The sequence below is a fragment of the Globicephala melas genome, chromosome Y (assembly GCF_963455315.2).
Source record: "Globicephala melas chromosome Y, mGloMel1.2, whole genome shotgun sequence".
In the NCBI taxonomy this organism is placed as follows: Eukaryota; Metazoa; Chordata; class Mammalia; order Artiodactyla; family Delphinidae; genus Globicephala; species Globicephala melas.
The window spans coordinates 219,474-241,947 of record NC_083336.1 but is presented as its reverse complement, the minus strand read 5'-3'; the positions used below and the strand labels follow the sequence as shown (position 1 = coordinate 241,947).

The following is a 22,474-nucleotide window of genomic DNA, read 5'->3' as shown; positions in this document are numbered from 1 at the left end:
AAAATAGCATTTTTCTACCCTTAACGAGTGGAGGTACAGCTGTAAAAGATCTGTTACATGAAATATTATTATGCAACTTTCCTTTGGAAAAGAGTAATTTTTACAGAGGCCTAGTTTTTCTCACAACTATAGTATTTATTTACAGCAGCTCGGATTAACGCCCCACTTTGGGATAAGTGCAGTAAACAGCAATAGTGTGTGGAGTGCCATTGGGTGGGCCCAGGAGACCGCAGGGAAGACTATTCATTCCGTCCCGACTGGCACGTGGGCTGAAATCTTAAGGTCCTTAACCTCTTCTGTTACCACAAGGTTGAAAGGAAAAGGGGCAGGGAGAGTCCGGGCCGCGGGGTCGTTATTTCCCAGAGATGACAAAAGTCTCCGGTTCTGGGAGCGGAGATCAGTGACATACACTAGTTGCAAATAATGTGAACCAGCCCCTGAGGAGTCCCACCGCCATGTAATACCTCGTGCTAAGGGACAGGTAAAGGAGATCTATCCGTACTCGAGGCGAACTTAAGTCCGCCTCGAGGACGCACTCCCTGATCTCATCATTCGCCACCACTGCCTTCCTCGGTCATCTGGGCTACAGAGTAGCGAGGCCTGGAGCCTCCCTTTTCAACAAGAGCGTAATTTAATCACCCGAACGTTTTGCTAAATCTGGTGACTACTCTTTTCGCAACTGACGCGTCAGCTAACCAATTACCAGCGGGAATTTCCTCCCCTTCCGGTCCTTGGTTGGGGCGGCCTCTGGTATCTAGCAAGTTTTGTGGAGCCACAACTGACGTAAGTCAACAAAGGTCATGTGAAAAGAACCGTTCGCGTCAATTGGCGGCGCCCGGCTTTGGGGGTGCTGACGTGACGGCGACTTGGCTTTCGCCCTGTGATACGGTTAAAACAACTTTGTGCTGGTGCTGGCGAAGTTTATGATTCTAAGAAATTCTTCCATTACAGCGAGGTTCCGCTTTTTCTGCTGTCACCGCGAACCCCGCGATGTGACTCCCGGAGCCTAGCTCCGCATTCCCTGCTTTTGCTGTCACCTTGGGATTTTTCGTCGCCGCCACCTGTATTGGAGAAGCTGGTTGTGGTAAAGTTAGTTTGCCAGTCTCTCGAGGTTAGGGCGTCTTTTCGAGCTCTGGACTGGGAGTTGGTAGGTTTCAGCGTTGAGAGTTTTACATTTATTGCGTTTATATGAAATCTTGCGGAGTGTCGGTAGCTACTGCCGCCGCTGCTTTTGGTGATGAGGGAAAGAAAATGGCGGCGGTAAAACCGAGCAGCGAGACCAGGGAGGGGTCCCTCAGCTTGACAGCAGAAGAGAGCGAGACACTCAGTGGACTGGACAGGTACGGACCGCAGTCATTCACCCAGGTGCCTTCCGCACGGGCTGGAGCCGCTGTTCTGGGAGACCTGAGCTCGGGTTGCCTCCGGTGGCGGCCCCCAGGCAGCGGTCGCTGCTGTCGGAGCCTTGGGGTCAGGAAGGGACGGGTCAGTGGCTTTACCCGAGCGTTAACAAGTCGCGTGTATTTCTTCCCATAGTCGACTCTTTGGGTTCGTGAGCCTTCACGAAGATGGCGCCAGGACTAAGACCCTATTGGTCAAGGTAAGGCATCCTCGGACCTACAGTGTTCTTCGTTCACTCTCTGTGGGCTTTGGCTCCCGCGGCTCCTCTGAGGCGGGTCAGAGCTCGCTGTGGTCGCAAGTGAAAAATTATTTTTGCAAAAAAGACTTCACTTACTGCCTTGCGAAATTCTGAGTCGTAACCTGAGAAGCACAGAGGGCCGCGCTTTGTGACCAGGCGTAGCAGTTGTTTGGGGGCATTTTCGTTAGAAAATTCAAATTATGTCTGAATTTTAGCATCACAAGATCCTGAATGTGTGCAGTTTAAAAATTTTAAGAGTGTTATATCATTTGCGGTGTGTTTTTCTTTTGCAGTTTTTTCTTTGACGTCTAATTTTAGCTTAGCGTTTTAAGCTTTCTTATATCCTTGTTCTCAGAACAAGGTACTTTAGAGCGGTCAAGAGTTTAAATTGGGTATTTGAACAATATACTGATTGATACGTGTTTGATCTGAAGTTAAGTGATTTGTTTACTTGTTTGGGTCTAGCTGCAGAGAATATTGCTGTGAATGCCATTTTATGATCGTGTTGTTTCTGGAACCAGGGAGCTTTCCCTGTTTGTGTGAAAAGTTGTTGAGATTGTCATTTAGTTAATGGCTGCTCCTGTCGGCCAAGATGGCGGGAAATGGTGGAGAAATGACGAGGCTAGCTTTGAGGGAGGGAGGAGATAAAAACAGGGAAAGAGTAGCAATGAATAGGCTTTCGCGTCGTCTCGCGTCGTGTGTAGCTCGATGGTGCTTAATAAAAACTAAGCACTATTGTTTAAAAGTAGAGTTCTTGTATCGTTACCAAGCTTTACAGCAGCATTCATAAACATTGACTGTGCTGTAGCCCATTTAGTTAATCTTATGTAAATGATTGCACAAAAGGCCCTCTAGTTTTCAGTCTCTGTCATTTTCTGTCTCCTGAGCAAAATTTGGTTAAAATATTTTCTGTTGTCAGTTGGTTCATAAAAGTTGGTAATTGTGCAACAAATATTGCTTCCATTAGATATTTTTTTCTAGCTGAAATCGATAGCTGTGGATATCTCATAGTTTGTAATGCAATTGAAAAGGAAATATTAAGTAATTTTCATTTTAAGATGTTTTTCCTGCCATGATTCTTATCTTTAGTTTGAATTTGTGTAATCAACTTTCTTTTACCTGTAATCTCGCTTTTGTATTTGTTTTGAAGGCAAATAATGATCACAAACAACTGTAATATTTTTTTCACTAAATCTAGTCCATTTGATAAAACTTGAATTAAACTTCCATCATGTAGGTAATAGTTGCTCCATTAAAATGATCACTGGCAAAATAAATATTGATTAGCTCTGATATGATTTAAGCAGCAGTGATTGTTGTTTTTTAAAAAAATTGAGTATGTATTTTATTTTCAAAGTTATGACTGAAAAAATTCTGACCTTAGGGGGATGTTGTTGTTTTTTTTTTCAGGCATTTTATTTAACTCATTCTAGTGAGAGTGCTGTGGTATTCATTGTGGTTTAATTTAAATTTCTTTTTTTTAAAAAAAAAATCTTTATTGGAGTATAATTGCTTTACAATGGTGTGTTAGTTTCTGCTTTATAACAAAGTGAATCAGTTATACATATACGTATATCTCCATATCTCTTCCCTCTTGAGTCTCGCTCCCTCCCACGCTCCCAGAATGTTATATTATAGCAGTGTGACTTGATAGTTTAACTTAAGGTTGGTCAAGTTGAGTATACTGACGGTAATTTGGAAAAAAATGGGCAAATCTATTACTTTGGTTATGATAATGAAGAAAAAAAGTATTGTGATGTTTTATGTGCTCAGAACTTTAAATATCCATATGCATGAGTTCAGATAAATTCTCAATTAGTGGTGCTAAATGTTGGATAGGAATTTGGTATGAACTGTTAAGATACTGTGCAGTATTGGGTTTAAATTTTAAGGAACTGTCTTCAATTATTAATTGTGAAGGTGAGCATATCTTTCTCAAATTACAGTAACATTTTAATAGTGAGAAGGCTTGAACTTTCATTGTGTCTGGAAGATTTGTAGCTTCATAAAATGCTTGAGTAATGTTTCGTTTTGTTAAACTACTGTAAATGTTTTGAGTGAAATGGAAATAAAAAATTAAACTTGATTAACATTTAATTTTATGACTTGTGAATTCCTACCTCTTCCTAATGAAGACTCATTAACCTTAATATTAAAGTAACTTAAGTGCAGGGGCTTCCCTAGTGGCACAGTGGTTGAGAGTCCGCCTGCCGATGCGGGGGACGCGGGTTCGTGTCCCGGTCCGGGAAGATCCCACATGCCGCCGAGTGGCTGGGCCCGTGAGCCATGGCCGCTGAGCCTGCGTGTCTGGAGCCTGTGCTCCGCGAGGGGAGAGGCCACAACAGTGAGAGGCCCACGTACCGAAAAAAAAAAAAGTAACTTAAGTGCAGTGAAATATTCTGGGCTATGTGAGCAAACTCATGGATCCATCTCTCCCTCCCTTTCTAGCTTTGTTGAGTTATAATTGGCATAAACTAAAACTGCTGGTATTGAATGTGTACAGCTTGACAAGTTGGACATATTTCCTCAAAGCCTGTGTTTAAATTAGGCTCTTTTCTCTCAACTTCCCTAGTCTTCAAGGGTGCTTTCTCCCAATGGTTAGCTTCTCTGTCTTTGAAAAAAAATTTTTAAGTGTAAATGTTGTTACGTACCATTAGAATTGTTTAATAATAGACGCTTAAAACTGTAGAATATAAGAATTTTTAAAGGATTGTCATAATATACAGTGTTCAGGATTTTAGATTGAAAAATAAATTAGTAATGTATTGCTTTTAGTAATACTTTAAAAATAAGCTGTAAACAGCTAGTCATTACTTAATCAAAATTTTTGAACTGTCACATGACCTTAACTAGGTTGCAGTTTAACCGGTGCTAACATTTAATCTTATGGTAATGTATATTTCAACATTTTTTTTTTTTTTTTGGCTGCAACATGTGGCATGCAGGATCTTAGTAAACCCGGGCTCCCTGCAGTCAAAGCATGAAGTTCTAACCACTGGACTGTCAGGGAATACCCATATTTCAACTTATTTTTTAAATGGGTGTATTTTAATTAACCAGGCCTTTTAACAGAAATTAACAGTGACTTTCCTTGCAGTTTAGAAAATGTTTTAGATTGATTTTATGTTGGATAGAGTTGAAATAGAATTGTCCACTGAAATAAAAAATGCACAGCCTGAGAGCTGTGAGTTTCAGTTTTATTTGGGGCCTTACTGAGGACTCTAGCCGGGGATACAGCCTCTCAGTCCTGAGGAACTGCTTTGTATAGGTAAGAGGGGAGGTCAGTATGTATCTTGGTAGAAGGTTTACGGCTACTCATGAGGCACAAATATCTTAATGATTTAAGTGCTTTTCTAAGTATGGGAAGATTCAAGAAATTGGGTTTATAAAATTTTCTCCTGAAAATATCTGAACTATCTGAAGCCCTGCTTTGCCAGCTTTTTCTAGAGCACAGAGTGCCTCATGCCTCTTCTCCACCCTTAGCTCTTTTCCGTGATGTTGAAGGTCAGCAGCTGCCATGGCTAGTGGCTCAGTCTTTGTAGAGGCAGATGACAAATGACATTCTTTAGTTGGCAGAATATTACTAATATAGTGTTGCTTTAAAAGAATGCTGGGGGAATGTAGTCTGATTATTGCTGAGTTACCCATTGCTACTGTTGTTTGTTTAGAAGTATCTTTCTCAGTTTTTAGTCTTATCTCCAGCAGCAGTCCCCAACCTTTTTGGCATGAAGCACTGGTTTTGTGGAAGACAGTTTTTCCACGGGGTTGGGGTGGGAGGATGGTTCAGACTTGCCCGCAGCTCACCTCCTGCTCTGTGGCCTGGTTCCTAACAGGCCCAGGACTAGTACTGGTCTGCGGCCTGGGTGTTGGGGACCCCTGATCTACATAGTGTTATTGAAATTTTGCTTTTTTGGAGTAATTATGTTAACCAGTAAAAGAATTAGTAGGGAAGTTGTAGTTTGTTTAGTATTCAACAATGTGTGGGACTTCCTTGGTGGTCCAGTAGAATTAAGACTCCATGCTCCCAATGCAGAGGGCCCGGGTTCCATCCCTGGTCAGGGAACTAGATCCCGCATCCCACATGCTACAACTAAGAGCCCTCACGCCTGCATGCCACCACAAAGATCCTGCATGCCGCAACTAGGACCTGGTGCAGCCAAATAAATAAATCATACATACATACATATTTAAACACCACCACCAAAAACAATGTGTGCTTTTTGCCCTGAAGGATAGTTTTAGAAGAGTTGGCATTTAAAAGTTTTTGCATAATGGAAGTGGTTTAAAATTGATTGAAGGGCTTCCCTGGTGGTGCAGTGGTTAAGAATCCGCCTGCCAGTGCTGGGGACATGGGTTTGAGCCCTGGTCCGGGAAGATCCCACGTGCTGCAGAGCAACTAAGCCCGTGTGCAACAACTACTGAGCCTGCTCTCTAGATCCTGGGAGCCACAATTAGTGAGCCTGTGAGCCACAACTACTGAAGCCTGTGGGCCTGGAGCCCGTGCTCTGCAACAAGAGAAGCCACCACAATGAGAAACCCATGCACCACAAAGAAGACCCAATGCACCCAAAAATAAATAAGTAAAATAAATAAATTTATAAAAAAAAAATTGAAGCATTCATTTTTCTAGATTTGATCTTAAATGCATGGAGAAAAATTTATTAAAATGGTTTCAGAAGTGGCTTTTTATACAGTAATATTTCAGTGGTGATATTTAAGGTACCCTTACATTATATGTATTTTCTGTTTGTTGACATTTAAGCATATATTAATTTCCTTTTTTTTTTTTTTTTTTTTTTGGCCAAGTCTTGTGTCTTTTGGAATCTTAGTTCCCTGACTAGGGATTGAACTCAGCAAGTGAGGGACGGAAGTGGGGCGGCCCACAGCAGTGAAAGTGCCAAATCCTAACCACTGGACCACCAGGGAATTCCCTATATTCATTTCCATTTTAAGAAAGTTGTTTGGGTTAAAAAAAGTGACAATAGAAACGTCATGTTTTGCTATTTAGAAATTGTCTTTAATTTGAGGCATTAAAAATTATTTTCTTGTTAGGAAAGTTGTATTCTAAACCATTATAGTTTCAGTGCACGTTACTAGACAAAGTTTTGCCTAGGCATTATGTAGGAATGTTAGTATAAAATTTTGGTATAACACTAGTCATAAAGACCAGAAGAGATTATAGGAAGTGTTTTCATATTTGGGCACAATTCAGAACTGGCAGGTTATAAATGGAAACTTTCTTTTTTTAAAAAAAATTAATTAATGAATTTATTTTTGGCTGCGTTGGGTTTTCATCACTGTGCATGGGCTTTCTGTAATTGCGGTGAGCAGGGGCTACTCTCTGTTGCAGTGCACGGACTTCTTAAAGCGGTGGCTTCCCTTGTTGCGGAGCACAGGCTCTAGGCACACAGGCTTCGATAGTTGTGGCGCTCGGGGTCAGTAGTTGTGGCTTGCCGGCTCTAGAGAGCAGGCTCAGTAGTTGTGGTGCATGGGCTTAGTTGCTCCGTGACATGTGGGATCTTCCTGGAGTGGGGCTCGAACCCGTGTCCCCTGCTTTGGCAGGTGGATTCTTAACCACTGTGCCACCAGGGAGGTCCCAGTGGAAGCTTCCTTAGTTTCAGCTTTTATTTTTAAAAATGAAATTGCTCTATTTATTTTATTTATTTCGGCTGCTTTTGGGTTTTTGTTGTTGTGTGTGGGCTTTCTCTAGTTGCAGCGAGTAGGGGCTACTCTTCGCTGAGGTGCAAGGGCTTCTCATTGTGGTGGCTTCTCTTGTGGCAGAGTGTGGGCTCTGGGCACTAGGGCTTCAGTAGTTGCAGCACACGGTCTCAGTAGGTGTGGCTCACGGGTTCTAGAGTACAGGCTCAGTAGTTTTGGTGCAGAGGTTTAGTTGCTCCAAGCCATGTGAGATCTTCCTGGAGCAGGGATGGAACCCTTATCCCTGCACTGGCAGGCTAATTTTTAACCACTGCGGCATCAGGGAATTCCCGAAGTAGATCCTTTTAGAATTGAATAAAGTGGGGAATATTTGACACTCTTGTTAAGGTATGAATAAAACTGTTCTGTCTGATAGGAATTGTTGTGACTTGGGTCATAAAATTTGTAAGGCTTCACTCATTAAACAAAAATGAAGTTTTAGTGCTTGGCCAATTATGGAATCAGTGTAGACTTTTTTTTTAAATTGGTTACATGATTTTTTATTTTAAAGTTTGTTTTTGCATCGCATCTTGTGATGCTTTGAGATATTTGCAACTCATGCTAAATAAACGATACTAATATTTTTGCAGTGAGGTGTCCAGAGGGCTAATTTACATTAAGAAAACTTATAACATTGAGTCGACAAATTAAGGCCTACCTGCACATGTTTACAGGCTGTGGGGTTTGTTTGTTTTGGCAATGCCACATGGCTTGCAGTATCTTAGTTCCCTGACCGATTTCAATCGGGCCAAGGCAGTCCTAACTACTGCCGAGTCCTACCACTGGACCACAAGGGATTTCCCTACAGAATGTTGTTAATGTAGGTTATTTAATGATTGCCATCTGTGAACTTACATTGAATCTTCAAATGATTCGCTTATAAATTGAGATAATAAGTCAGAGCAATAAAAACTAAAGTGTGATAAGTGCAAGATTTTTTTAATCTATAGAGATAATAGATATTTCTGCCTACTGTAGGAGAGGAAAAATCCTTTTCTCTCTACTCTTCTAGGTTGTTGGCTGAAATTCCTTTGTAATAAAAGGTAAATTAACAGGAGAAAAAAGGAGTTTGATAACATGTGTACCTCCTGTATACATGACAGATACCCAGGAAAATTGAATAACTCCAAAATGGCCCAAGCCACCATCTTAAATACCATTTACAGATTAAGGCAAAAAAGATGTTGGGGGTGGGAGGCAAGTTAAGAGGGAAAAGCATGGAAACTGAGGTTAAGGTTGTCACGTAGATTTAAATCTGGGTTCTGTCTGTTGATGATAGTTTCTTGTGATTTAGAGTCTTCTGTCTCTTCCTGGTACCAAAAGGGAGACATCCTTAGAGTGTTGTTTTCCCTTATAAATGTAAATGTTCCTTATGTTTACAACTGGAACTCTACTCCATTTTTAGAGATACTTTTGGGTCTGTGGCTTCTCAAGAGTAAACACTTCAGAATAATCCTATCTATGCCAAAGAGGCTTTTTTGGGGTGGCGTATTCTGCTACCTTTCATTATGTTGAGCTTGTTACCCCTTAAGTGTTGTAAGACAAAGACCCCAGAATGTCAGTGAAGAAGGAAAGTATAAAGTGCTTTAAAAGTTCACAGTAAAGATCAGTTTAACAAATTAAAGTTTGAATAGCTCTTTCTCAGTAGGAGTTTCTTGGTAATTGTTTTCTTGATTTAAAGCATATTGAAGCATTTTCTAATATTATTTTAAAAAGCGTAGTTTAAAATTAAGATTTTAGCGCTTAGAAACTTAAAGGATAATCTATTCTAGGCTCTGTTCCTCTCTGGGGTCATTTTGTAGTAATATTTACTTATGCTATAGTTTTTTATCTTGAGACTTTTTAACGAGTATTCATTGATCAGTTTAAGAAGTTCTCTGACAGATGTTTGGAAGGATACTTGGGAATATTTAATAATGGTCATCTTGGACCCATATTCCAGGGCTGATTTACATTATGTTCCCACCCCATCTCCCCTTTTTTAACATGGCCGTATATAACTTAAAATACACCTTAAAGACTGTGTTAGTCAATACCCAGGAGTACAGATTTTATATATACCTAGAAGTGGATTTGCTGAGTCATATGGTAATTCTGAGTTAAATCTTGAGGAACCAGTTGTTTTCCACATTTTTTTTTTCCTTTTTTTGGCTGCACTGCATGGCATGTGGAACTTCCTGGACCAGGGATCAAACCTGCGCCCCCTGCAGTGGAAGCGCATAGTCTTAAGCGCTTTTGTTTTCATAGTTTACCATTTCCCTACTTTTTGCTTGGATTCAGAGTTATCTTTTACAGACATGCTGTAGTTGGCTCTTTCCCAGGTCCAGTCTGGCATCTCTGACATTTGTTTGGAATGTGTATACTGTTCACATTTAGTCTCAACTTAAGGATACCTATTCCTTTATTTGCTTCCTGTCTCTCTCATTTTTTATTCCTGTAAATAATTAATTAATTAATTAATTATTTGGTTGCACTTGGTCTTAGTTGCTGAAGGTGAACTCCTTAGTTGTGGCTCACTGGCTCCTTAGCTGTAGCACGTGGGCTCCTTAATTGTGGCATGTGAACCCTTAGTTGCGGCATGCATGTGGGATCTAGTTCCCTGACCAGGGATCATACCCGGGCCCCCCTGCATTGGGAATGCTGTGTCTTACCCACTGTGCTGCCAGGGAAGTCCCTCCTTGTTGTTGTTGTTGTTGTTGTTGTTTGGTGGTACGTGGGCCTCTCACCGCTGTCGCCTGTTCCATTGCGGAGCACAGGCTCCGGACGTGCAGGCTCAGCGGCCATGGCTCACAGGCCCGGCCGCTCCGCGGCATGTGGGATCTTCCAGACCGGGGCACGAACCCGCGTCCCCTGCATCGGCAGGCGGACTCTCAACCACTGCGCCACCAGGGAAGCCCCCCTCCTTGTTTGTTGTTTTTTTAGTTGTATCTTTTAAAATTTATTGAAGTTAAATTCACATAGTATAAAATTCACCACTTTAATACTTTAAATCTGTACAGTTTAATGCTTAATATTAGTACATTCAAAATGTGTGGTTGTACTGTTACCTGATTTTGGACATTTTCATCATCACCCACCAAACAATCCCAGCAATTACTACCCATGGCCCTTCTCTGCTCACCCCTTAAGAAACAAACAATATGTGGCCTTTTGTGTCTGTTTTTTTTCAGTTAGCATAGGTTTGCAAGGTTCATCTATGTTGTATATCATGTATCAGTACTTCATTCTTGTTTGTGGCTAATATTCCATTATGTGGATATGCCACATTCTGGTTATTTATCCTTCGATGAACATTGGGTTATTTTCAGTTTTACCTGTTATGAATACAGTAACCCCTTGCTTATTCTTGGTTTTGCTTCTCTGGTCTCAAGTTACCCCCAGTCAGCTGCAATCCAAAAGTAAATGAGAAATTCCAGAAATAATTCATCATTGTTAAATTGTGTGCTGTTTTGAGTAGCACGATGAAATCTCTCCCTGTCTTGCTACCTCCTGTCCAGGATGTGAATCATCCCTTGTCCAATGTATCCATGCTGTAAATGCCACCCACCCCATAGTTCACTTAGTAGCCCTCTCAGTTATCAGATTGACTGCGCTAGTAATTATATTCAAGTAACCCTTATTTTACTTATTAATGGCCCCAAAGTAGAAAAGTAGTGACTCCAGCAGTTTATAAATTAGGCACAGTAAGAAAATATCCAAATTGCAATGTTTGTTATGTATGGTATTGGGAAAAAACCATAGTACAGTAAACCTTTGAAAAACATAGGTTTGAACTACAGAGTCCACTTAATTCTTTTTTACACAGTTAATATGTATAATACTATAGTGGTACATGAATGGAAGTTGGTTGAATCCTTGAGTACAGAACTGAGGATGCAGAACTTGTGTTAGGAAGGGCCAACTGATGGTGAACTCATACTTGGATTTTTGACTACTTGGGTATTGGTGCCCCTAACCCCTGCATTGTTCAAGGGTCAGTTGTGTATATAGGCTTCAGACATCCCCTGGGGTCTTGGAACATATCCCCCAACTGTAAGGGTGGACTACTATAGTACATTTTGTTGATGTTCCTCCTGCCTTTACGACACATTACTTGTGTGGTAGGTATCAGTTCTAAACATGGAATATGTCATTGCACTGCCTTCTGATCTCCGGTTTTAATGATGAAAAGCCAGCCAGTAATGAGATCATTTTCTGCCTCTCAACACAGTAAGTCATTTTTCTGTTGTTGGTTTAAAGATGTTTGATTTGTTTTTGGCTGTTAACAGTTTGCCTGTGGATATACCTACGTCTAGTTCTGTTTAGTTTTAGTCCCTGGACTTTCTTTAGCTTCTTGGATCTGTACTTAATTTTTCAAAAATCAAAGTTGCGGGGTTCCTTGGTGGTCCAGTGGTAAAGAATCCACCTTCCAATGCAGGGGATGAGGGTTTGGTCCCTGGCCAGGGGGTAAGATCCCACACCTGAGTGCCACAACTACTGAGCTTGTGCGCCTCAACTAGAGCCCCCATGCTGCAAACTGCAGAGCCGACGTTCTTTGGAACCCGCATGCCACAGTTACAGAGCACACAACCTGGAGCCTGTGCGCCATAACTAGGGAAGAGAAAACCCACATGCTACAACTAGAGAGAAGCCTGTGGGCCACAGCGAAGAGCCTGTGTGCCACACGAAAGATCCTGTGTGCTGCAACTAAGACCTGACACAGCCAAAATAAAAAATAATAATAAACAATAAATAAATCTTTAAAAAAAGAAATAAAAGTTGGGAAGTTTCTGTGGTAATTACTTGAAATATTTTTCTATACCCTTTTCCTCTCCACTGGGATTCTCATTACAGCTAGGGTGTAATGCTCGACATTATCTCCACAGGGGTCAGAAGCTCTTTTTTTAAAGTTAAGTATTGTAATTGTTTTGGATTGGACAGTTATATTGATGTATGCAATGTATTTTAATGGCTCTTTTGCTTATTTCATACTTTCTGTTGAGCGTATCAACTTTAGCTTTTCATAAAAATAATATTTTTAGCTCTAATTTCTGTCTGCTTTCTTATGACTTTTGTGTTTAGATTCTGCATGTGTTTATTAATTTGAGCACGTTTTCTTTTATTTTTTTGAACACAATTTTCTTTAATTTATGAATATGTTTGTAATAGCTCTTTTGAAGTTTTTGTGAATACAGTATATAGATTCATTTGGGGTCAGTTTCTGTTGACCTTTTTTTTTTTTTCTTTTGATTAATACAGGTAATACTTTCCTTTTTTTTTATGTGTTTAGTAATTTTTGAGTAAAAATAGGACATTTTAGATAAGTATTATAGCAACTTTCTTTGGGGGGGGCTGGATTTACAATGTGGAACTGTCTTCTCTGTGAATGTCTGCATGATATTAAAAAAATTTGTTTTTGTGTTTTAGCTCTGTAGAAGTTGTCTTACTGTCTTCATAGTCCATAGTTGGTGCAGAAATTTTAAGACACCTCAAACACATGAACCTTCTGTTCTGTGCAGGATAATTATGTGTGGCTTGCAGAACACATTAGAAGTTGGAGTTTTTAAAATTTATTTTAATTTTGGTTGTGTTGGGTCTTTGTTGCTGCAAGCGGGTTTTTTCTTGTGGTGAGTGGGGGCTACTCTTGGTTGCGGTGTGAGTGCTTCTCATTACGGTGGCTTCTTATTGCAGAGCATGGGCTGTAGGTGCGCAGGCTTCAGTAGTTGGGGCACACGGGCTCAGTAGTTGTGGCTTGTGGCCTCTAGAGTGCAGGCTCAGTAATTGTGTTGCACGTGCTTAGTTGCTCCATGGCATGTGGGATATTCCCAGATCAGGGATCGAACCCGTGACCCCTGCATTGGCAGGCAGATTTTTAACCACTGAGCCACCAGGGAAGTCCCCAAAAGTTGCAGTTTTTAAATCTCCCTTGACTTTCACTTGAGGCTGTCTTGGATCTTTCCCTTACATGTGTACTTTCTTACCAGCCATGATGTGCTTATGTGCTGCTCAACTCACACTGAGGCTGCAAACTAAAGCTAGAAAAGCCATTAGTTTTTGTCACCCACTGTCATATTTGTTACTTTTACTTTGTATGACTATGGGTTTTCACTAACTTCCCATTCACATTTGACATTTTATGTAGCAAAGCTGCTGACTTCATATCTGGTAAGTATACATTCTATAGTTGAAGCTTTAGCAGCTTCTCCAGAATAAAAGGTTCTTAGTTGTTTTTCTTTAATCTCTTTCCAGTGTCCTGAAATTAATGTTTTTGTAACTTTCAAGATTGTATTTAAAATTTTTTCCTTTTCTTCCTTTTTTTTTTTTTTTTAAGAGGGTATTAATTATCCTGTTAAATGGTGCCCTTACTGGAGTACTTTTTTAGGATACTGCATTTTGTGATAGGGAAGAAAATTTATATGTAGTTCTTGGCATTGGGCCTGACACAGTGGCAGTTTATTACAAGTTAAATGTTATATTGGGAGCTTCCTGGTGGCACAGGGCTTGAGAATCTGCCTCCCAGTGATAGGGAAGAAAATTTATATGTAGTTCTTGGCATTGGGCCTGACACAGTGGCAGTTTATTACAAGTTAAATGTTATATTGGGAGCTTCCTGGTGGCACAGTGCTTGAGAATCTGCCTCCCAGTTTGGGGGACACAGGTTTGAACCCGGTCTGGGAAGATCCCACGTGCTATGGAGCAACTAAGCCCATGCACCACAACTATTGAGCCTGCGCTCTAGAGCCCGCAAGCCACAACTACTGAGCATGTGTGCCACAACTACTGAAGCCTGTGTGCCTAGAGCCTGTGCTCCAGAACAAGAGAAACCACCTCAATGAGAAGCCCATGCAACGCAACGAAGAGTAGCCCCTGCTTGACGCAACTAGAGAAAAACCGCACACAGCAACAAAGACCCAATGCAGCCAAAATAAATAAAATACATAAATTTTAAAAAATATATTATTTTGGAAAAGACATTTTAATTTGAACTCAGGCAGCGGTTTAGAAACGAAGGAGACAATTTTAAGAGATTTCTTGAAACACACTTTCTTTTGGTTTTTTAAATATACTACTTGCATTGACTTCATTTCTGATTACACTTGAGTGTCCTTTGCAGATTTACTCCTTTCCTTCCTCATTAGATTATGTTTGATAATATAAACCAAATGATATATATTTAAAATGTGCAATTTGTTGCAATTTGTTAATGTGCAATTTGGTATGTATATAAATATGAAGCCACCACTGAAAGCAACATAGTGAATATAGCCATCAGCCTCTCAATTTTCCTGTGCCCTTTTGTAATCATTCTCTTTTTACCACTGCTGCCCCATTTGTCATTATATAGTCACTGATCTGTTTTTTGTCACTAAAGATTAGTTTTACAGTTTATAGAACTTTCTATAAATGGAATTATACAAAGTAAACCGTTTCAGTATTTCTTCTCTCCCTCAGCTTCTTTTCAGGTTTTTTGATTTTGTTCTGTCAGTAGTTTATTCTTTGGAAAACTTGAGCATCTTATTGCTTGCTTCTCTGTATATGTTCTTTGAAGTGCTTGTTCAAGTCTTTCCATTTTTGAAAGTTACTTTTTTTTTTTACTCAGATTTAGGAGTTAAAAAAAATACATATATTTTGGTTTGGATTCTTTATCTGATAAGCAATCTGTAAAACATCTCTCCCATTTTGTGTATTCGTTCTCCTAATATTAGTGTGTTTTGAAGAGCAGAAGTTTGCAGTTTTCATAAAGTTCACTTTGTCTTTTTTATTCTGTGGATTGTGCTTTTCTTGCTTTATTAAGGATATCTTTACCTAAGTTAAGGTAAAAGAGGTTGTCTTCTTTGTTTTCTCATGAATGTCTTATTATTTTATATTTTACCTAGATGTGTGATCTGTTAGTAATTTTATGCATGTAATATGTCAAAATTCTCATTTTTAATAAATGGATTTTCTTTTTTAAATTTTTTTTATTTTGATCATGTGGACCATTTTTAAAGTCTTTATTGAATTTGTTGCAGCGTTGTTCCTGTTTTATGTTTTAGTTTTTTGGACTGCGCTGGGGCTTCATTGCCACGTGTGGCTTTTCTCTGGTTGTAGTGTGGGTGGAAGACATTGTGTGAGGGCTTCTCATTGCAGTGGCTTCTCTTGTTGCAGAGCACGGGCTCTAGGGCTCCCGGGCTTCAGTAGTTGTGGTGCATGGGCTCAGTAGTTGTGGCTCACAGGCTCTAGAGCGCAGGCTCAGTAGTTGCGGTGCACGGGCTTAGTTGCTCCTTGGCATGTGGGATCTTCCCGGACCAGTACTCGAACCCGTGTCCCCTGCATTGGTAGACAGATTCTTAACCACTACACCACCAGGGAAATCCCAATACTCTGTTTTTTTTGGCCCTGAGGCATGTGGGATCTTAGCTCCCCGACAGGGATCAAACCTGCACCCCCTGCATTGGCAGGCAGAGCCTTGATACCGAAATCTCAGCCTCTTGTTCACTGGTGCCGAATCAAATCTCAGAGACAGAGTTTTGGATGAAGTAGAAAAGGATAGTTTTATTGCTTTGCCAGGCAAAGGGGGACACAGCAGGCTCTTGCCTCAAAAAACTAGGTGTCTCAAACCCAGGAGAATTTGTTGAGGCGTTTTATGATAATGCTTCCCAAGGGTGGAGTTGCTGAGAAGTTTAGGGTGTGTGCAGGGTCTCAGGTGATATAATTTTGATGAGCTTTTTTGGTCCCTTTAATCTTGCCTCAGGTGGTTTCTTGGCTGCTCCTCCCTTGATTAGCAACTGTTTGAATCTGCCTTTTGGGACTCATGGGAGGTCTCGAGGCTGGAGTCTTGCCTACAAGAAATGGGGGACAAAAAGGCCTCCTTGTTGCCCTTACCCAGAAACCCCACAGGGCCCTGCTCAGTTTCATTCTTAACCATTGGACCCCCAGGGAAGTCCCTAATAAATGGATTTTCAATTGTCCCAGCACCAGTTGTTGAAAGGATTACCCCTTTTCCAATGGATTGGTTAAACTTATTCCTAAATATGCCCTGTTTTCATTTTCATGCAATTAAAAATACTGTCTAATTTTCCTTTTGATTTCTTTTTTGACCCAGGTTTATTTATAAATTTGCCATTCAGTCTCCAAATATTGTGGTGTTTCCAGAAACCTTTATGTAATGTCAACAAAAAAATTAGTAGTCTAAGAAAGAAAAGGAAAATCTTCAAGGCAACCTGAGGATTATAACTTGGGAGACAGTCTTTCAGAAAGCTCTTAGGATCATTTCACCTGATAGAAGTCAAGGCACAGTTATCTAAGTTTTCATGACAAAAGTTATACATCAGAGTAACATTTTGACAGTTTACATAGTCCAACAATGCAAGTAGTGGGTTATTGTAACCCTTTACAGGATTGAGGAAAGTGTATTACCCAAGAAATTACTTGCCTAGTGCCAGGAGAAAATTCCTTTTTTTTTGGTGAGCAGGTATCCCTGTGCCTCTAAGGGGATCTAGTTAACATATAGTATAGATGCACAAGCACATTAAAGGGGAAGGGGTATTGGCTCTAGTGGCAGAGAAGATTTTATGTTAAATTTTTCTTATCTTTAAAGTAATTTTGTTTCATCATTACTGGTTTTTAATTTAATTCCTTTGTTGTTAGAGAATATTCTTTGTATGAATTGAATTCTTTTACATGTATTGAAATTTATTTTATGATCTTTTTTGGTCCATGTTTTACCTGCACTGGAGAGGAATGTGTATTACTGTTGCCGGGTGGAGTGGTCAATGGATATGAATTAGGTCAAGTTGGTTGATGGTATTTTCAAGTCTTAACAATTCCTTTTTTTGGAGGGGGGTCTTTTTCAGTCCATCATTTAGACAGAAAGATGTTATATTGTCTGGCTATAATTGTTGGCTTTTCTGATTCACCTCATATTTCTTTTACTTTTGCTCCATGTATTTTGGGCACCATTTTTAGTTGCATGGAAGTTCAGGACTGTTATGTCCTCCTGGTATCAGATCTTTTCATCGTTATTAAATTACTCTCTTTATCTTGGTTATAGTCTTTATTTTGAAATGAAAGTGTTACCTGAAAACTGGGTTTGCCTCTTGGTGGATATCAAGCCAAAAGGCGCAACAAAGCCAAAGACTGATGGAACGGTTTATTACTTGCAGCAAGTAAGGAGAATACCTGGGATCTTTCCCAAAGCAGTGACTGCAGAATTGGGGAAATTTTAAGTTAAAGGTACACGCATATTCTTGAAGGGGCTTGACAAAAGAGAGTCGGGCAAATGTTGATAGAATTTAAGCTTTAGTTTTGTTGGTTTAAAAAATATTCACAACCTAAAAGTTGAGAGTTATGTTTTATTTAGTGGGAATTTTTAGGACTTCAGGCCTGGGAAGCAGCATCTCAAGTAGCCCTGAGAGAACTGCTTGAGGAGGTGAATGGGGAGCCAGATGTTTTGCAACAAAGAGCAGGTGTAACAGGGAAGAGCAAAATCAGACTCCACTTTGCATCTGTTTCATTGACTTTAACCTTTGCTTTTCATTGCTTTTGTTAATATAATCATACTAATGGCCTGCCTAAGGGAACCCTGCCCCTCTGCCTGAATGTTGAAGTGCCTTTGTTCAGTTCACAGGGAGACACTTTGACCCTGCCCACCTGTGAATGGCTGCAGAAAAGAAGAAAGTAACACATCCCTTCCCGATGCTGGCCAAGCCAGGCAAAACCAATGAGCTTTTACTTTACTTTCTCACTTCCTCCCCATCTCTGTTCTGTAAAAGAAACTGGCAAACAGAGTCCAGTAAGATGGTGTTTCAGGGACCCTTGTTCTCCATGTTCTTGGTCTGCCGGCTTTCCAAATAAAGTCGCATTCTTTGGCTCAACACCTTGTCTCCTGATTTATTGGCCTGTAACAAATTTGGCTTAGCCAGCCAGGAGCCTCGCTGCCTGTGGCTAGCTGGTCCTGGTCAGGCGATATTGGGGCAAGTCCCTAGCAGCTGCCGGGACCATGTGTCCTGAGGATCTTCCCTTCAAAATTCCCTGAAGCAGCACTGGCTACCCCAGCCCTTGGCAGTTGGAGCAAGGAATCGTCAAACTTCTGCGAGTCGATGGACTCGCATTTGGAGGGTAAGTCGCTCCGGTGTGCATACAGGGAACACGTTCCCCCCTCAATTTGGGCGTTTCTTTTATGGGACAAGCCAATTTGGTTGGGGTATCCTGTTGGAGAGGGGAGTTGCTCTTGGACTCTACCTGACTCGGAACTGGTGTGTTTGTTTTGGTTTTTTGTGCATCGCTATTGGAATTTGTGCTTTTTGTGTTGGAATTTGTCTGCATCTTTTGTGTTTTGGTGTTATCAAACTTATAAAAATGGGAAATACTCCATCTATCCTGAAGGGAAGCCCTTTGGGGTGTATAGTAGATAAATGGGCAAAACATAGCCATGAGCCTATGACTAAGAAAGACCTGATATACTATCATAATAGGGTGTGGACCCAATATATGTTAGGATCAGAAGGGCGATGGCCCCTGAGTGACTTACTCAATTATTATCTGATCTCACAGTTAAAAGTATTTTGCAAAAGAGCAGGGAAAGGATGAGATTCCATATGTTGTAGAAGCTATTGCATCAGGAGGAAAAGGACTCAGAGGGCTGCCACCTTATGGTGTAGTAATCTGAAAGGAAATCCAAGGGGGAACCTGTTCTACAGGGCAAAGAGGGAGGAAATGAGAGTGGGAACATGTTACTCCAAAACCTAAACCCCCCTCTGGCCTATCCAGCTCCTCCACTGGCCAAGAAGCCTGCACTGGCAGTTCTTCCAGCTGCTCCCCCATGCTGCCAACATATTCACTCCTTTCACCGCCTCCTGTTTCCCCTACCCATGGGGATCAAATAGAAGTTTCTGTGATAACCCCCAAGGCACAGGGACATCGTTTAGTATCACCGTCAAAGACCGGACAGGGCACCCAGTTTGGACCAGGATCTACTTCTGTAGCAGGACAATCTCCCTTGCACTGATATCCTGTTAGGAGGCCAGGGGACTCCCTTAGACTTGAGGCGTCCAATTCTAATTTCCCCACAGGAGCTCTGGGTAACTTTGACAGTGGGGAACAATTTGATTGACTTTCTAACAGATAAGGGTGCCACATGATCTGTGATAAACACCAAGGTGGCACAGAAAACATCTCAGTCTATCCCAGTCATAGGAGTTTCTGGAGAAGTACAAACCGTTCATTCTTACAACCTCTAGAATGCCAACTAGGAGACCTCACCCTGAAATACAGCTTCTTGTATATGCCCGTGTCCAATCCCCCTTTTTGAGGTGGGATTTCCCTTGTAAATTAAATGCTCAAGTCACTTTTTCACCAGGACAGCTTGACATCAGGGTCCCACCGGAGCATGCTTTAAGCGTATACATGCTACTCATGGAAACCCCAGAGAAGGAAACAAAATCTTCCTGGAAGAAACTTGTCTGTGTCTTTGAGATGGAAATGTCCTATCTGGTCTTCTCAGGAACCCTCATCTCTGCCATCTTTTTAAAATCCAAGTTTTGAAAAGAAGGTAAAGTAATTTAGAAATTGACTTGTGAAGGGTAAATAGAAATCCTAAGTGTCTTTTCTGTAAATAAAAAGATTTAACAAGTAAGCTTGATTTGTTCCATCTACCAGAAACCCAACTTTAATGCAACGTCTTTTGTAAATTGATGGGTTTTACATTGCATTACCTGACTCAGGGATGAAATTCTGAAATGAGAACTATGAGGTCTGTCTGTTTGTTTGTATGTTTGAATGTGTCTTTGTCTTTGGATTACATTGTTGATGTTGATTTGTGGATGAGCTCTGTTAAACTGGCTTAAAGGAAAGGAAGCGCTTACAAACCAAACAATTCTAAATACAAGAGACATTAAGCTAAATGAGTTTCAGGTTCTTGTGAACTAGGAAATATTTAGTATTAAATTAATACCTGGTATTGATGTTTACGTTTGTTGATGCAATTAATATAGACATGTCTTTAGAGGCATCAAGTATAATACTTTCAGTGCACCTAGGTTTAATAGAACTTAAATGAAATCTTGTTATATCTGTTGCAGATTTGTCAGCAAGGAAAATCGCTTGATGTGATTTAACGAAAGTAAATGTAAACGAGATAAGAGCCTCTAGGTAAACTCTATAGGAATAATTATGTTCTGAAAATGATCTAAAAGTCTCTCCAGATTTTGGTAACTATTACTTGCCTCTTGGTCTTCACTGGAAAGTAAGATTTTTAAGAGTTGGGGATTCTAATTTAAATATATATTTAAAGCTACTGAAAATAATAAAACATTTCAGTGTAGAGTATGTAAGCGAGGTATATGTTTTGAGTAAAAGGAGTTTTATGCATGGTCAGGCTGAGATTAACGTAATTGAGTAAATGAATTTTTAAAAGTAAGCTGATGCAAAACTTGAATTTGGCTTTCTCTCTGTTAAGAGGACAAGTTTTCTTAAAATGTTGAACTGCCTTTGATGACAGGTTTTAAGTTTCTTTACCTTTGAAGTGATCAGTTCTGTATTTGCCTTTGAAATGTTTTACTGTTGCTTTGGTTAAGTAACTTGTTTCTCAGTGACCTATGATCCTATCTGACTGAGTGTTCTAGACCCTTTGAGATATAGATATAGATATAGATATATAAAAAATTTCTTTGTTTTTGTTTTTTGACAAAACTTCCTAAATCAGATTCTAATGAAGTTCTTTCGGCCTCTGGCTAACTTTAGTATGCTTCAAAGGGCTCCTGTAACATCCTAAAGAAAGATAGGTTTGTTCAGTATGTTAAATTACATGGGAAGAATTGTCAAATGAGTAATAAATCTTCATAGGTTATACTGTATGGTAAATGTCACTAATATAGACCTTCTAGAAATTATGTAACGTTCCTGAAATTAATATATGTCCTGGTATAATGTTATAATTTTAATCTTTATCTTAAAATGTTGTAAGTTACAGCAATTTGGATAAACTTCTTTGCCAAGAAAAATTGTAATCATTTTTAACCTTGCCTCTTTAAGACCTTCATCATTCATAGGCATCTAAGATAATACTTTGCAAAAAACTGCCACATGTTCAAGAAGACTTGTAAAAAGGAAACTTTAACATATAAAAGTGTCTTATAGCCTTTAGATAATACCACTGGACTGGGTAACAAATGACAAAACTAATAGGAAACCTGATAATTTTATCCACATTAATGGGAAATAATTACATGGGAATAAATGAACTGATGAATATGATGTATAACTTTATGACTTTGAGAAATATACTAGCTTTAATCTTTATTTTCCAGAAAACATTTCCTCTTATAAAGTATTTCTTTGTGAACAAAGATTAAACATTTATCTTTTTCTCTCTACCTGATCCTGCCAGAATTTGGCCTCTCCAGCTGGCTCTCCTGGCTTGATATTTTATTGGAACTGGATTACAACTACTTATGCTAATCATTGCTTTAATTTGTTCTTTGTTTCCAAATTGTTTGTGGTTTGTGTCTCCCTGATGCACTATGACTTTATTAATGTTACTAGCTGCTTTATTTATTTTTTTTTGTGCAGACTTTCTCTAGTTGCAGCGAGGAGGGGGGCTCTACTCTTCGTTGTGGTGTGCGGGCTTCTCATTGTGGTGGCTTCTCTTGTGTAGCACATGGGCTGTAGGCACGCGGGCTTCAGTAATTGTGGCTCATGGGCTCAGTAGTTGTGGTGCACAGTCTTAATTGCTCTGCGGCATGTGGGATCTTCCTGGACCAGAGCTCGAACCTGTGTCCCCTGCATTGGAAGGTGGATTCTTATCCACTGCACCTTAAGGGAAAGTCCCTAGCTGCATTACTTTTATCTTGTTTATTTTATAAGATTGTTGTCTCTTACAGTATGTAGTGTGTAACCAGGCCTCCATACAAAATAGATGATGGCTAACATCTTGAGGAAATAGCTTAAATAGATTACATTTACAATGTAAAATAATTGTAATAGTGTGATTTCTAGGTATGGGAAGAAGCAACAAGGGAAAATATCTCCTGGATCATTTTAGACTATTTAGAGGATCCAGAGAATCTTTAAATATTGATAGGGCTTAATCCGAAAATTAGCACCTGGAGTGGCATATCAACAATTTTTGCCTGACCTTGGATGAGCCTGCCAGTTGTGGGACAGAATTTCGTCATGAAATGT

At 40.0% G+C, this 22,474-nt stretch overlaps 1 protein-coding gene across 7 annotated transcripts in view; it reads left to right on the top strand.

Annotated features, from left to right (window-relative positions):
* The first annotated feature begins 745 nt into the window (after positions 1-745).
* The window catches only part of LOC115849624 (lysine-specific demethylase 6A-like), a 163,803-nt gene continuing 142,074 nt past the window's right edge, over positions 746-22,474 (top strand). For 6 of the 7 annotated variants that reach the window (XM_060293130.2, XM_060293132.2, XM_060293131.2 and 3 more), the window contains exons 1-2: positions 893-1,340; positions 1,534-1,597. In XM_060293130.2, coding sequence (XP_060149113.1) covers positions 1,189-1,340; positions 1,534-1,597 — 216 coding nt within the window. In that variant the 5' untranslated portion in view covers positions 893-1,188. Of the gene's footprint in view, positions 784-892; positions 1,341-1,533; positions 1,598-22,474 lie in introns of those variants that run through there. The other variant, XM_060293133.2, reaches the window with a different exon arrangement.